The following is a 15,229-nucleotide window of genomic DNA, read 5'->3' as shown; positions in this document are numbered from 1 at the left end:
ATGAAATTGTATCAAAGACAAATGAGAGATAAGAATGGAGAAAGAAGGTTAACAGATCTTGTGTAGTGCCCCAACGGTCCCGCAGATCAAAGGATAGGTGAAATGAATGTAAAGTTAGATGTGAACCTGGCCTAACTAGTTCCCCTTTCAGACTTTGTGGTCTATAGGGCAGATGATGTAAGGTTCATCTGTTTTTGTGGCCTACGGTTAGCGAGGGTGTTATGTAGCCAGCACATCGACCAACCGCCTATACTTTTCCCCAACTAATGTCAGATCAATTCTAAGACATCAGTTAGGCCAGGGAAGGCGCGATGGCTGAGAGGTAAAGCGCTTGGCTTCCGAACCGGGGGTCCCGGGTTCGAATCCTGGAGAAGACTGGGATTTTCAACTTTGGAATCTTTGGGCGCATCTGAGTCCACTCAGCTCTAATGGGTACCTGACATTAGTTGGGGAAAAGTATAGGCGGTTGGTCGTTGTGCTGGCTACATGACACCCTCGCTAACCGTAGGCCACAAAAACAGATGAACTTTACATCATCTGCCCTTTAGACCACAAGGTCTGAAAGGGGGAACTAGTTAGGCCAGGTTCACATCTAACTTTACATTCACTTTCACCTATCCTTTGATCTGCGGGACCGTTGGGGCACTACACAAGATCTTTCTTCCTTCTCCATTCTTATCGCTCATTTGTCTTTGATATAATTTTATTTGGATGTTCTTTCTGAAAATATTGAAGCCTGCCTTGGTGGACCTCTTCGGGGGCCGATTTTGAGTTTGTGTTTCCACACAAACTGTCTTTTGTAACCTTGTTTATATATTGTTTTGTCTATTTCAAAATCTTTTCCGATCTTCCTTTTCATTGGCTTACTTTATTTTGTTAAGGCTCCATTGTATAACCTCCACATTTCTTCACGTCTTTTTCCCTTCTTTTCCTCTCTAACTGTATTTCATAAATTAAAAAAATTTAAAGGGATCTTCAAGGGCTCTTCAAGGGATCTTCAAATATCTAAGTGTAAACGAACAGCCTTCATTACCACTAGCTATTTGTTAATTTGTTTTTAAACAAGTTTAAAGTCTTCTTATCTTATCTTAAATAATACAGACGTTACTTCAAAAAAGAAGATGGTTACGTCCTACGCGTCATGCATTTAGTCATGCATATTAAACAATGACTTAAATTCTGCCAAGTCTTTAAAGTCTTAGATTTAAAGTCTTTAAAGTCTTAGATTTAAAGTCTTTAAAGTCTTAGATTTAAAGTCTTTAAAGTCTTAGATTTAAAGTCTTTAAAGTCTTAGATTTAAAGTCTTAGATTTAAAGTCTTTAAAGTCTTAGATTTAAAGTCTTTAAAGTCTTAGATACAAAGTCTTAGATTTAAAGTCTAAAAGTCTTATATTTAAAGTCTTAGATTTAAAAAATGCTTTATGCCACTAGATTTAAAAACTCCTTTATCCCACCATCGGAGTATCGGTCAGAGTGTTACCAGATCAGCTGTCGTCATCGAGAAGTACATAGAAGTCCAATTCATAAAGCGCTGGTTGTGAATGTGAATGTGTTTCGTGTGTGAATGTGGTTCGAAATTTTTCATCCATATTGTTTTTGTAAAGTAGTTACGCTGAGGTTGTCAATTGTAGTCAAACTGAATTTCCATTCGATTGGATCAATAAAATTATCTTATCTTATCTTATCTTAAATTTAAAGTCTGATGCTTCCCCGATATTGAAATTACTTTGCGCATAAACGGAAAGATTAGACATTTGATTCTGCTGTTGTAAAAATTGCATAAAAATTAATGTGTACATAAAAAAAAAAAAAAACAAACAAACATAGCTTATCAACACTTCCTTCATTACAAAGCTTCCATCAACTCACTCTGTCTGTCTGTCTGTCTGGCCAAAAGTTTGTACACGTTATTTCTCCGACACCCAATCTCGGATCAAGTTGAAATTTTGCAAAATTATTTCTTTTACCTGACAACACAAGAATCTGAAGCTCGTATGCTGCTGTACTGTTTCAACCTATCTTTCCTGAAGCTCGTATGCTGCTGTACTGTTTCAACCTATCTTTCGTGAAGCTCGTATGCTGCTGTACTGTTTCAACCTATCTTTCGTGAAGCTCGTATGCTGCTGTACTATTTCAACCTATCTTTCCTGAAGCTCGTATGCTGCTGTACTGTTTCAACCTATCTTTCGTGAAGCTCGTATGCTGCTGTACTGTTTCAACCTATCTTTCGTGAAGCTCGTATGCTGCTGTACTATTTCAACCTATCTTTCCTGAAGCTCGTATGCTGCTGTACTATTTCAACCTATCTTTCCTGAAGCTCGTATGCTGCTGTACTATTTCAACCTATCTTTCATTAAGCTCGTATGCTGCTGTACTATTTCAACCTATCTTTCATTAAGCTCGTATGCTGCTGTGCTATTTCAACCTATTATTCCTGAAGCTCGTATGCTGCTGTGCTATTTCAACCTATCTTTCCTGAAGCTCGTATGCTGCTGTGCTATTTCAACCTATCTTTCCTGAAGCTCGTATGCTGCTGTACTGTTTCAACCTATCTTTCCTGAAGCTCGTATGCTGCTGTACTATTTCAACCTATCTTTCCTGAAGCTCGTATGCTGCTGTACTGTTTCAACCTATCTTTCCTGAAGCTCGTATGCTGCTGTACTGTTTCAACCTATCTTTCGTGAAGCTCGTATGCTGCTGTACTGTTTCAACCTATCTTTCCTGAAGCTCGTATGCTGCTGTACTGTTTCAACCTATCTTTCGTGAAGCTCGTATGCTGCTGTACTGTTTCAACCTATCTTTCCTGAAGCTCGTATGCTGCTGTACTGTTTCAACCTATCTTTCGTGAAGCTCGTATGCTGCTGTACTGTTTCAACCTATCTTTCCTTAAGCTCGTATGCTGCTGTACTGTTTCAACCTATCTTTCCTGAAGCTCGTATGCTGCTGTGCTATTTCAACCTATCTTTCCTGAAGCTCGTATGTTGTTTAATTATTGTCACGAAGTAACCGATTGGGTTATTTAAACTGTGTATGAAACATTACAAAACTTATTGTGACTTGTTCTTGAAGATCTTGTCAAAATATTTTTGTTAAGACGACTGCTGGCTCATCACAGTGCGTTGGTCTTTTGCCTCGTGTTTTGTCAAATGTACATTCGTAATTACTGAATACTAAAAACCAAATGTACACCTCAACCCTGGCTTATCTTAGTTTATTCTTTCAAATATATATTTTAACTGCTTGGTAGCTCTTTTAGAGTAGTTATGTTTTGTTTTGAGTGTAGTTGGCTGAGCGATAAAGCGCTTGGCTTCGGAGCCTAGGGTTTTTAATTTCGGGATTTTTTGGCGCCTTTGAGTCCACACAGCACTTACGGGTACCTGGCATTGGTAGATGAAAAGCTCTAATGGGTACCCGCAAAAAGTAAAAGGCTGTTAATCGTTGTGCTGGCCACATGACACCCTCGATAACAGTGGGCCACAGAAACAGATGACCTTTACATCATCATCCCTATAGATCGCAAGGTCTGAAAGGGGAACTTTTACTTTTAATAATTTCTTATTTTGTGCATATAAGACTTATATAACACGTTTTATAGTCACTGAATCTCATAAGTAAATACATCATTAAAAACCTACTTTCTATTTGCTCTCTATCCTAAGAACGCAGGCATGGCAAACAGTTCAATGCGATCTATGCATGGAATTCTTATCTGTCCTTTGTTAATCCTAGCCATTCGCTCTGTAACACACACAGGGTCTCTCTATCTGTGTTGTTAATCAGGTCGTCCAACTAGCTGATGGTATCTGATTTATGTCCCTTGCACATCGTCTGTTTATTGTGGTTCTGTGTGCACGAAGCTCATGCAACACAAAGTGGCCGTGCGCACCCTGAAGACCACAGTGAACGTCCAGAGTTCAAAGTCTTTAAAGAAAGTCATTCGTTAGAAAAAGATTAAGTTTTCAAATGACCTTATTATCATAACAACATGACCTAATTCATATAACAGCATGACCTGTTTTGTAAAATGTTTTGTAAAATGTTTTTACATGTTTTGGATGTTCCTTCAGAGTTGAAGATAATTACTTCCTAGTCCAAACCTCCCGCAGGACGACGGGGGATGGGAGCGGGCAGGGTTTGAACCCTCGACCATCGATAAATCCGAACGACAGTCCAGCGCGCAAACCAGGCAGCTACATAACAACATGACCTAAGTTACATAACAACATGACCTTAGTCATATAACAACATGACCTAAGTCACTTAACAACATGATCTAAGTCAGCAGCGTGACCTTAGTAATAAAAAACATGACCTAAATCACTTAACAACATGACTTAAGTCACTTAACAACATGACCTGCATCCTTAACAACATGACCTTAGTCACTTAACAACATGACCTAAGTCACTTAACAACATGACCTGCATCCTTAACAACATGACCTTAGTCACTTAACAACATGACCTAAGTCACTTAACAACATGACCTGCATCCTTAACAACATGACCTTAGTCACTTAACAACATGACCTAAGTCACTTAACAACATGACCTAAGCCACTTAACAACATGACCTGCATCCTTAACAACATGACCTTAGTCACTTAACAACATGACCTAAGTTACTTAACAACATGACCTGCATCCTTAACAACATGACCTTAGTCACTTAACAACATGACCTAAGTCACTTAACAACATGACCTGCATCCTTAACAACATGACCTAAGTCACTTAACAACATGACCTAAGTCACTTAACAACATGACCTGCATCCTTAACAGCATGACCTTAGTCACTTAACAACATGACCTAAGTCACTTAACAACATGACCTGCATCCTTAACAACATGACCTTAGTCACTTAACAACATGACCTAAGTCACTTAACAACATGACCTGCATCCTTAACAACATGACCTTAGTCACTTAAGCACATGACCTTAGCCACAAAACCTCACGCATGTGAACCAAACAATGTCTCGGCCTGTCGAAAAGCCTCAAGCTGGAACACTGTTGTCTGGTTTCCTTGGAAACACGAAAGAGCGCTATAGCTATGTCAGAGTAGGCCCACTCTTCTTTCCGTGAAGGTAAAAAAACGTCTGACAGATTTAGCCACGTTTTTTTACTTATTTAGAGCATCCATCTCTATCACGGCATCTACTATGATGAGACAAAGTGAGAGCTATGCAATGAAAGTCACCCAAGAGGCCTATTCGTTATGAAAGATATAAAGTAGCTTTCAAAGTTTGTGCTGTGCGCTCTGGACTGCTGTCTCGATGGTCATCGTTTCAAACCCCCACTAGCAGACATCCTAAGTGAAGTTTGGGCTAGGATGAAACAGTCTTCAATTCTGAAGGAACCTTCCGAAACATGTATCACTAAAAAATATAACTTTTAAAAAAAAAAATATTTAGATCAAGATCTATTGAGATGGTGTGGAACTGCGAGTTTTATTATTATTTTTTTTTTAATTTTTACTATCAATCAAAGTAAGAAGCGATTATCAAAGCTAAAAGACAAGCAATGGGATTCATTCTGGCCAACCACCCTGCTTATGTTCACATACACACAGAAGCACAAAATCACGCCCACACGGACACAACACACACACACACACACTTAAACACAAACGCTGAGCCATGTTCTTGATATTTTATTCATAAGTCTTTATAATAGAACATACATCTTACATTTGATGGTGGAGATAATGTGATTGTTAGTTCTATGTATCTACAATCCTTGAATTGTGTTTTAACAAAAACAAATAGGGAATTTTTATTTTTGCTCTATGGTTGAACACAATATATTTCAATCGTCATTAATAAACTACCACCGGCGGACAATGGTCATGCCTGCGCTGGCAAAATATGCAGGTCGCAGCTGGGGCTGCATAGCAACGGGAAATACTGCATTCCCCATTAAACTTCTAGCACATGCTTTATCGATATTAACTGATCATGAAATCCATGCAATACGAAGTAAGGGGGATTTTTCATAAATGAAAGTCTGTTGTGTAACAGGTGTACAAGAAAGTGAATTATTGAGAAGCAGTAATTGAAAAAAATAGTTGTTTTCATTTTTTCAACTGGTGAACACCAGATGTCCAGTCATTGTCCAGTGTTACAGAATTCTACATTACAAAAGCCACGTTTGTTTTTTTTAAGAGGGAAGAGTCCTCTCGAGACCTGGTTCATGTGCCTCACTATATGTCGCAAATGTACATTTCCTTCAACGTGCATTTTACGACTTCAATTTTTTTTCTCTTTCAAATGGTGATTTTGTCAGAACTAGGTCAGAGGTTCAACAACATGTGTTGATGTAACATCTTACAGGCCTAGAACTAAAATACCTAGAAATATTTAATAGATTAGTTTTCTAACAGGTATTTCAGATTGGGAGAAGTTATCTGATAAAAAAAAAATTGAAGTTAATTCAAAAAAGAAGATGATTACTTTACATTCTGCGGATGTCCCTGGGTCAACCTAGTCAGGTATGTTAATCAATGAATTAAACTCTGTCTAATCAATCATTTCCCAGGCTGACCCAGGCAACACATTCAATGCTCTCAAAGCACTAGGGAAGAAAGAGTATTTGTACAAATTTGTCCTAGTGTATGAATCAAGGAATGTTGAATATTATAGTTCTTTTGTGACAAAGAAAAAGGCAGATTGCCTCTCTCAAAACACTAGAGGACGCAAGTGTTGATAACTGAGGATAGTTCTGGAAATTTTAATTTGTTTTCAGTGCCTGGGAAGAAAGGGGAAAAAATGCTTTTAATTGTTTACAGTCCAGGGGTTCTCAACCTGTGGGTCGCGACCCCATTGGAAGTCGATTGACGATTTGCCAGGGGTCGCCTAAGACCATCAAAAATATGGATTGTTATTGTCTATTCTTCTATTGCTGTAAGTGTGTGTGTGTGAGGTGGGGTCCCAGCAGAGTGGGAGATTGTAAAAAGGGGTCGCCGTGCTTAAAAGGTTGAGAACCGCTGATTTACACAGTTCTATCACCATAGCTATCTTTGTTTTGTTACATTGCTTCATCTTCTAGAGGTTAAAAGGTCAGTCAGAAGGTGTCACGTGAATGTGAGGACAAGACACCGTGAGACCCAAAATATAAACATATAGACGAGACATGTATACACACATACACAAAGCAGACATTAGTCTTAGTCTTAAACAATGTTCTAATAAACTTATATTCCACACACACAGAGGCCTACAGACAAGGCTTCTTCACACACAAGTGCTGTAGAGCTCATAACATTCAAATGTATGACAGTTTATTTACAAAATAAAAGCTACGCCAGTAATTAATGAAAGAATCTATACACACAGTTAAATGTGTTGGTTTTTGCTTTAGTCCTGGAATAAACACAATGACACGATGACATGAAACGTAGTGTTCATTGGGACTCTCCAGGGTAAAACCTATATCCAGTCACGTGGGGGTTCAGCCTCCCTGGGAAAGCATCGAGTGTCCTGCGCATGCTCAAATCGATCATGTAGAGAGATAAAAAACAAACACCGTATTGATTTCGTATCAATAACAAAGTTAATGTACTTCACTTGAGAGAGAGACCCTCTTTGTCCACGAATATTGTAACCTTGACATTGCTGTTGTCCAATTAGCTATCTCCATCCAATGAGTTAAACAATGAGTTATCCAATGAGTTATCCAGTGAGTTAAACAATGAGTTATCCAATGAGTTAAACAATGAGTTATCCAGTGAGTTATCCAGTGAGTTACAGTGTTTATCATGCTGCACACCATAGTCCACTGTCCACATCATGGATACAGAAATTCTGGTCTTGCTGGACTTCCTATCCAGTCACAGTCAACATGGACGTACACTGGCCGAGACTTGGACACTGACCTCAACTGTCCATCCAGTAGATTACCACCTGAACAAAAATAAAAAGTTATTTATTTCACATGTAAATACACACACACATATAAATGTAAGTAAACAGTCACCTTTTTAAAGATTATTAACAAACATATTTATTTACATCTGTAGCTAGGTCTTCTCAGTCAGCTATAAGGGCACCGAAAAGGAAAGGAAAGGTGAGGGGGGTGGAATGCTTTCACCCAACTCTGACACCATGTGATACAACTGTGTAACACAATCAAACATGACAAGTGCTTTTGATGGATGGTATGGTAATCATCATCGAACAAAGATGAACGAACTATATAAAATTCACACAACTGCAATTATGGTGCTTTTGAAAAAAATGAATTTGATACTTTTTGTTTTTCAAAGTAAAATATTTAGGTAAATGTTTCACTTGTTTATAAACTGACGTTTAATTTATTAATTTTGTTATGAAATGGTGATAGAAAAGGGCTATTGTTCTTAGCAGCTAGTATGTACATTGTTAGGATTGTAAATTACAAAAAAGTACATGGTATTCATAATATTTAGGAACCATGACCATTTTCAGCCTCGGGGCGTATGGACCCCCGTGGCAGTGATTTTTTTCATGGGTCCACAGCTGGCAGAACGTGTAATTGAACCAGACGGTTATTAGGTCCAAAACATTCGTGGCCAAATGTAGTCCGATTAACTGGAATCAACCGTGCGCAGGACAAGACCTTCGACTTGGGAATTTGGTTGCGCTCCATTTGCATAAGTGTCGAACACTCTCGGCAGGGCCAGCCTTAGATAGTTGGAGGCCCAAAGCGAAGTGAATTTGATGCCATAAATCAATTTTTTAAAAATAAAAAGTGTAAAAATAAAATTACGTTATTTATTCAATAACATTGGAGAAGCTTCGCTATTTCTTCTCTAAAAAACTGTTTAGAGTTATGTCCCCTCCATTCGGAGGCTCTAGGCGGCTGCCTACCTTGTCTATGCCTAAGGCCGGCCCTGCTCTCGGTCCTCATTGACATTCCCTCCCACCCCCTTTTCACACAGCGTACCGACTTACTGTTGTGTCTGGACATCTGGTAGCTGTAGAAAGGGTCGTCTGGCATGGGAGTGAACTCTGCACACATGATGGCGTCCTCACTTCTGCTGACATATTCTTTAGCCCTGCACATGCAAAGAAACAGCGTACACTAGTTACAGACAAATATAGGACACAGTTTTTCAGTTTTTCGTTGCATATATTTATGTACAACAACAAATTTCCGTAAGGATCAATAAAGCAGCCTTAGTCTAAGTCTTAGTCCAAAAGTACGCAATTAATGTTATTTAAAGCTAGTCCACAAAATTTTAATTTAATGAAAAAAAAAATCTCATTAACAGTATTTTTTTTTGTCCAACAGAAAAAAATAATTCTGGAAATAGTATTAGAGAGGCAGAAGGTTGCCCCACTATTCAGAAAGGGAGCCTTAAGCATCCCCAGGAGTAAGCACCCCGAGGAGTGTCCGTGTACCAACGTTTTCCTATCTTCTGAACTTAAGAAATTCATCCTCAAGGAGTCTACAACGCTCTTTTTTTATTACAAAGCTTATATCAACTCTGTCTGTCTGTATGTCTGTCTATGTAGTAAAAAGGTTTTACATGTTATTTCTCACGCACCCAATCTCAAATTAAGCTGAAGTTTCGCAAAACTATTTCTTTATCCTGACAACTTGAATCTTTAAAAAAACATTAATCAATTAATTGATAAACTATTGGTAATTAATTATTTTGTTTGGTATCTTGAACAAGGGAAAGAAATCGTACTTGACAGATGTGGTGGTATAAGTTGAATTAGTCCACTTGAGAACTCATAAGCCCTAAAAAAATATTTCTATCGCACATATTAATATTTCTAGGTCGGCCATGCATAGTAAAAAATACCTATCCAAACTAATTGATACTACTACACTTAAAATAAACTTTGTTTTTTTAAAGAATATCTAATCATATTTTGCTTGTTTTTTAGAATAAGAAGAGTTCTATTTAAAAGAAAAGTTTTATTTAAAAAGGTGGTCTGACGTGCAAATACGCATGTCAAATTAAGTTTCAAACATGGGAAATAAAAAAAAAATACTTAAAAAAAAAACAAAGCTTATATTGGGTAAAAATCGCACAATTACCCCATATCTCTCAATGCTGCAAGATTTATCTCCATTTTTGGTATAAAACAAAATAAATTAATTACCCCTATTTGCTTAATTTTTTTGATTGATTCAAGAGTTGTCTTCGACTTGATCAACGTGATCGGAGAAGTGGGAGAGATAACGTGTACAAGATTTAGTACGAGACAGACAGACAGACAGACAGACGGGGTGAGTTAATATAAGCTAAGTAACAAGAAAAAAAAACAACAAAAATATTAATTTAAAAAAAGCTGATACTAAGTGTAATTGTATCAATTAGCTTATATCAGCCATGTCCAATATAAATTGACACTGACCTAAATACAAAGACTCCGCCGTCTCGCTTGTCACAAATAAACTTGACACTTTCTCCGCTCATTAAATGCAGTGTCGCGTTCCGCTGCCAGATTTCCAGAGACTTTGCGTGCTGGTAAGTATAGTTCCACCGCCCACGTAACTCTGGGGGGAACTTGCATCCTGGGACTGTTAATAAGCGTCATGAATTAGGTCATCCAAAAATAGACACAAACAAGAGCAGATAAATATGAATCAACATAAAAAATAAATATTTTTAGTTCAGCAAAAGTAGAATCTAAATTTATCACGTGACACTGTGGACTTCCAAATAATCAAAAAATTAGAACATATGATTGTTAGATTCGGAAGGCAAGCGCTTTACCTCTAGGTAAGCATGAGTAACATCAGATTCAAACCAGATTCAATCATCAGATTCAAACCAGCACAGCTTTTTTTTTTTTTTTCAATAAATTTTTAGCTTTTTAAAGCAAGGATTAGACAATGTAGAGGGCCATGGGCCGATAGATGAGAAATGTGCTCATCTTCGATCACGAAGGAGGAGCCATATGTAAGAACATATCACGAGGTACCCGTACACCGAGTACAATAACATATACAACAACTGGTACCGTAATTAGAAATATATAACAGGCTGCTATAGATCGTATATTATCGGGAACTAGGGAACATAAGCTACCAGGTACTAACAAACATTAGTTACCAAGTAATCGGGAACGTAAACTACCGGAGGTAAATTGACATAAACTAGCGGGTACTTGGGAACATAAACTAGCAGGTGTTTGGGTAATCAAATCTGGTTACGGAATTATGAATAAATGACGTGTAGAAATATTGTGCTGCACGTGCAAATATTGCACAAATAAGAAAGAGCATGAGAAAAAATGTAGTTTTGTGAGCAAGGTCTTCGGGGTTTGCAAAGACTTTCCTTCAGGGAACAGTAACAAGAAAAAGAAGGAGAGGCAGACAAAGTGATGGGAAGACAACATTTCATGAATGGAAGGGCCTGGCATTGAAAGAGACTCTATCCAAGACGAAAGACAGAAAAGAATGGAGAAAGAGGGTTGACAAATCCCGTGTGGTGCCCCAACGGTCCTACAGACCAAGGGATAGGTGAAGAACTATTGTACCAGAGAGAGTGAATTGATAAAAGCAATGTCAAAACATGGGACTGACTGTGGCAAAAGTTGGAAGGCCCTATTCTCACGTGAAGCAACCTATCGCCTTCAGCTACACAGGCAAATCAAATTTTACAACTTGGCACAGGGGTTCTCAGCCTGTGGGTCGCGACCCTCTTGGGGGGTCGATTGATGATTTGCCAGGGGTCGCCAAAGACCATCGAAAAAATGGATTGTTTTTGTCCATTTTCTATATATGTGTGTGTGTGTGTGCCGGGGGGGGGGTCGCGGCAGAGTGGGAGATTGTAAAAAGGGGTCGCCGAGCATAAAAGGTTGAGAACCTCTGATTAGCAAGAAGATGAGAAGAAATGCAGTTTTATGAACTATATAAACTCATTAGTTATCAACCATTGTCGCATTTATTTGATTAGATAAATTCATAAAGGTATCAACCAATCATACAGAAATCAGTCTTAACTTATATTTTTTGCTAATTAAAGATAACAACAGTGCACAGCATAATGTCAAAAAGTCAAAAGTCTAAACTAACAAAATCTTAAAGACAGTGACTTAAAAGAGTTTCTTATAGTCATTCAGGCAAGCGCCAGGCTTACACATACACACACATAGACACACACACACACACACCAACACAATGTCACACTTCAGCACACACGATTAGATAACTCCTGCTCTCCTTCGAAGAAATTATTTAGAATTGTCGGCCCTAATGTATCTTACTCTATGAAGACAAATGTTCCACCAATCAATTTGAGTAGCAGGTCAAACAGAAAGAACTGACACCCAGATCTAGGTTTTTTTAAAAAAACACGACGGTAATAAATTATTGAGTACATAGAAATTGCCACCTTAAAAACTCATTTAAAAATACCCAGAAAGACACAAAGATAAAGGCACATTTCTTATGCACTTGCTAGAACAAATTCGTACTAGAGCTCCTTATTCCCTAATGCCGTTAGAGCAGCGGTTCTCAACCTTTTTTTTTACTCCGCGACCCCTTTTTACAATTCCTCACTATGCCGCGACCCCCCCAACAACAAATTATTTTCGTTCATAGATATAAATAACTGCTTTCGCTAATGTTACAAAATGATAATTGTAGGCCTAATGTAAAAATGATTTGCATATCCAAAGCTTTATGTTGAATCACAAAACAATATGGAATTACATTCTTGAAATATATATATTTTTTTTTTGGCCTTATCATCAAATTACGCATAAATGAAATAATATGACATGCATTTATTTATCTTTCTATTTCTTATTCACATTATCCACATCTCATACATATGTGACGATTTTCTGTATTTAGACTTTTAGTTAGCATGCTGTTATGCAAATTATGTATTCCTGCAAATTAAAGAAGGTACCATACAGAAATTGTGACATGACTGCAAACGCTTAATCCATATGTGTGTAATTATAGAGACATGCTTTCCTGCATTAATGAGTACAATAAACTATTTCTTTCTCATAAACATTTTCAACTTTTACTCTCATTGGGATTTCTGGCAGGTGCATATCTTATCTTATCTTCTTATCTTATATAATACAGACGTTACTTCAAAAAAGATGATTACGTCCTACGCGTCATGCATTTAGTCATGCATATTAACCAATGACTTAAATTCAGCCAAGTCACTGGTTCTCCTGGCTAGCTCAGGCAACCCATTCCATGCTCTAATAGCACTAGGGAAGAAGGAGTATTTGTACAAATTTGTCCTAGCATATGGGACGAGGAATGTGCCTTTATCTTTGTGTCTTTCTGAGTATTTTATTAAATTTTGTTTTTGTATTTGAAGATTATGGTTCAGTGTTTTATGTATGATTGCTACTTTATTTTGCATTTTGCATATTGCATAAGGAACGTTAAGTAGATTAGGAAAGTTTGATGAAATTTTGTCCGCAAGAATTAGCAGATGTCCTTTCACAAAGTTATCATTTTATTTGTTTGTCAGGTTCAATATCATTGTCCTCATAGAGATCAGAATTGAAACATGTAAACATTATTTTCCTCCACTTTTGTTTGCCAATTCGGAATGTTTGGATTTGTTTACAGACGCAAGGTAAATTGCAATTGATCCTTGCACTGAAGCTTTCCACTGCTTTGGTGTTATTTTAGTTAACATTGTCTTCGATAATGTATTCTTAATATTCGACGAAAAATAACATACTGAGTACCAAAAAAAAACTTTTGGGGACTCATTCTGTAGCAAGTGTTGAAATCCAGACCATATTTGGAGCACCATCTGTGCAGATACCACTGATATTTTTCAAAAGATATTTCAGACTTTTCACAAAAAGGGGACGAGGGGTACTCAATAAATAGTGATAGTCAAAAGTTAACTAAAAAGTTGCTAACTTTTAGATTTAACTAAAAAAAATTAGTTAAGGCCAAAGTTTAATTTTTAAAAAAAAGTCTAGTTAAAATCCTAGTTTAATTATTTATTTTTTTTTAGTTACAAACTAAAAAGTTTAATTACAAACTTTTTAAACAAACATACCAATAAATATTTAGATCTATGTAATTTGGAGAATATATATAATTAATAATAGAGAGGAGAATAAACTAGAAGGTGCACAGGTCACTAGAAAGCCTTCTGACCTTTACCCTATAATGGTCGCTATTCCCGCCAATTCAAGGTATTTGAAAGGCGAGAAAAATAAACGTGTTCATTATATTTCTAGCAAGTTTCGCTGCTTGATAAATCCTGATAATTCCTTGCTTCTATAGATCTACATTTTGCTGCTTTTTATTAAACACCAATGTGTTCCTGTATAGCTGCAGGCAAAGAATTTTGCTTTACTATAGATCTAAAAGAAATGTCGACTCTTTTTATCTTAAAACTTTTTACTAGATCTAGAGTTAGAGTCTAGTGACGTCTAGTCTATTACTATTAGTCTATTACTACTATTAGATCTATAGTCATAATAGTCTATATTTAATTATTTTAGTCTCTTAATAGTCTTAAGTAGTCTAACTCTTAGTAGTCTTAGTCTAAGATCTAGATGTAAATTTAAAATTATAAGTCAATAATATAGATCTATTAATTGAAATCTATATTAGCCTACTTTACTTTATTAGACTAGATCTATTAGTTTAGAGATTCTACTATTCTAGAATTAGAGTCTGGATTAGACCTAGATTACTTATTATACTAAGACCTAAGATGCATAGATGATAGATCTATAATGACTATAATACTAATACTGTTAACTAAATCTAGACTAGATCTACATCTACTTCTATTATAATTATACTTATATCTACTATCTAGATCTATTAGATCTAGATCTAGTATTACCTACTAGAGTATATAGATCTAAATACACATATCTAGTTATAATCATAATTACAATTTATCTAAAATCTCTAGATCTAGAGTTACTAAGATATCTACTAGACTAGACTCTATCCAGATTTTAGATCTAGGTAGTAGTAACTAGTATTTCTTAGATTATTTTTAGATTAAAATATTAATTATTTAATCTAGGTCTAGTAGCTAGATCTAAGTCTAGATCCAGATTATATTTCTGATCATTTCGTTTGTAGAAGATATTAGATCCAGAATATTCTAGAATCTAGAGTTAGCTAGAGAGTCAACATGCAGTTTTATCATTACTTCTAAAGGTAACTTATATTAGAACTTGGACAATTACTTCTAATTTCTTTCTATAATAGTATCATTCTAGTGATTCTATTAAGATCTACATCTATCCCATAAAGACATTTAAATCTTTT

The 15,229-nt window shown here is 36.5% G+C and overlaps 1 protein-coding gene across 3 annotated transcripts in view; it reads right to left on the bottom strand.

Annotated features, from left to right (window-relative positions):
* Positions 1-5,639: 5,639 nt before the first annotated feature.
* The window catches only part of LOC106065498 (uncharacterized), a 44,548-nt gene continuing 34,958 nt past the window's right edge, over positions 5,640-15,229 (bottom strand). For all 3 annotated transcript variants that reach the window (XM_056044271.1, XM_056044272.1, XM_056044273.1), the window contains exons 6-8: positions 10,351-10,516; positions 8,932-9,035; positions 5,640-7,902 (exon numbers count right to left, since the gene is read on the bottom strand). In XM_056044271.1, the coding sequence (XP_055900246.1) occupies positions 7,787-7,902; positions 8,932-9,035; positions 10,351-10,516 (386 nt within the window). In that variant the 3' untranslated portion in view covers positions 5,640-7,786. The remainder of the gene's footprint in view (positions 7,903-8,931; positions 9,036-10,350; positions 10,517-15,229) is intronic.

Source organism: Biomphalaria glabrata, chromosome 10, assembly GCF_947242115.1.
Source record: "Biomphalaria glabrata chromosome 10, xgBioGlab47.1, whole genome shotgun sequence".
Lineage (NCBI taxonomy): Eukaryota > Metazoa > Mollusca > Gastropoda > Planorbidae > Biomphalaria > Biomphalaria glabrata.
This window is presented reverse-complemented; position numbering and strand designations above follow the sequence as displayed.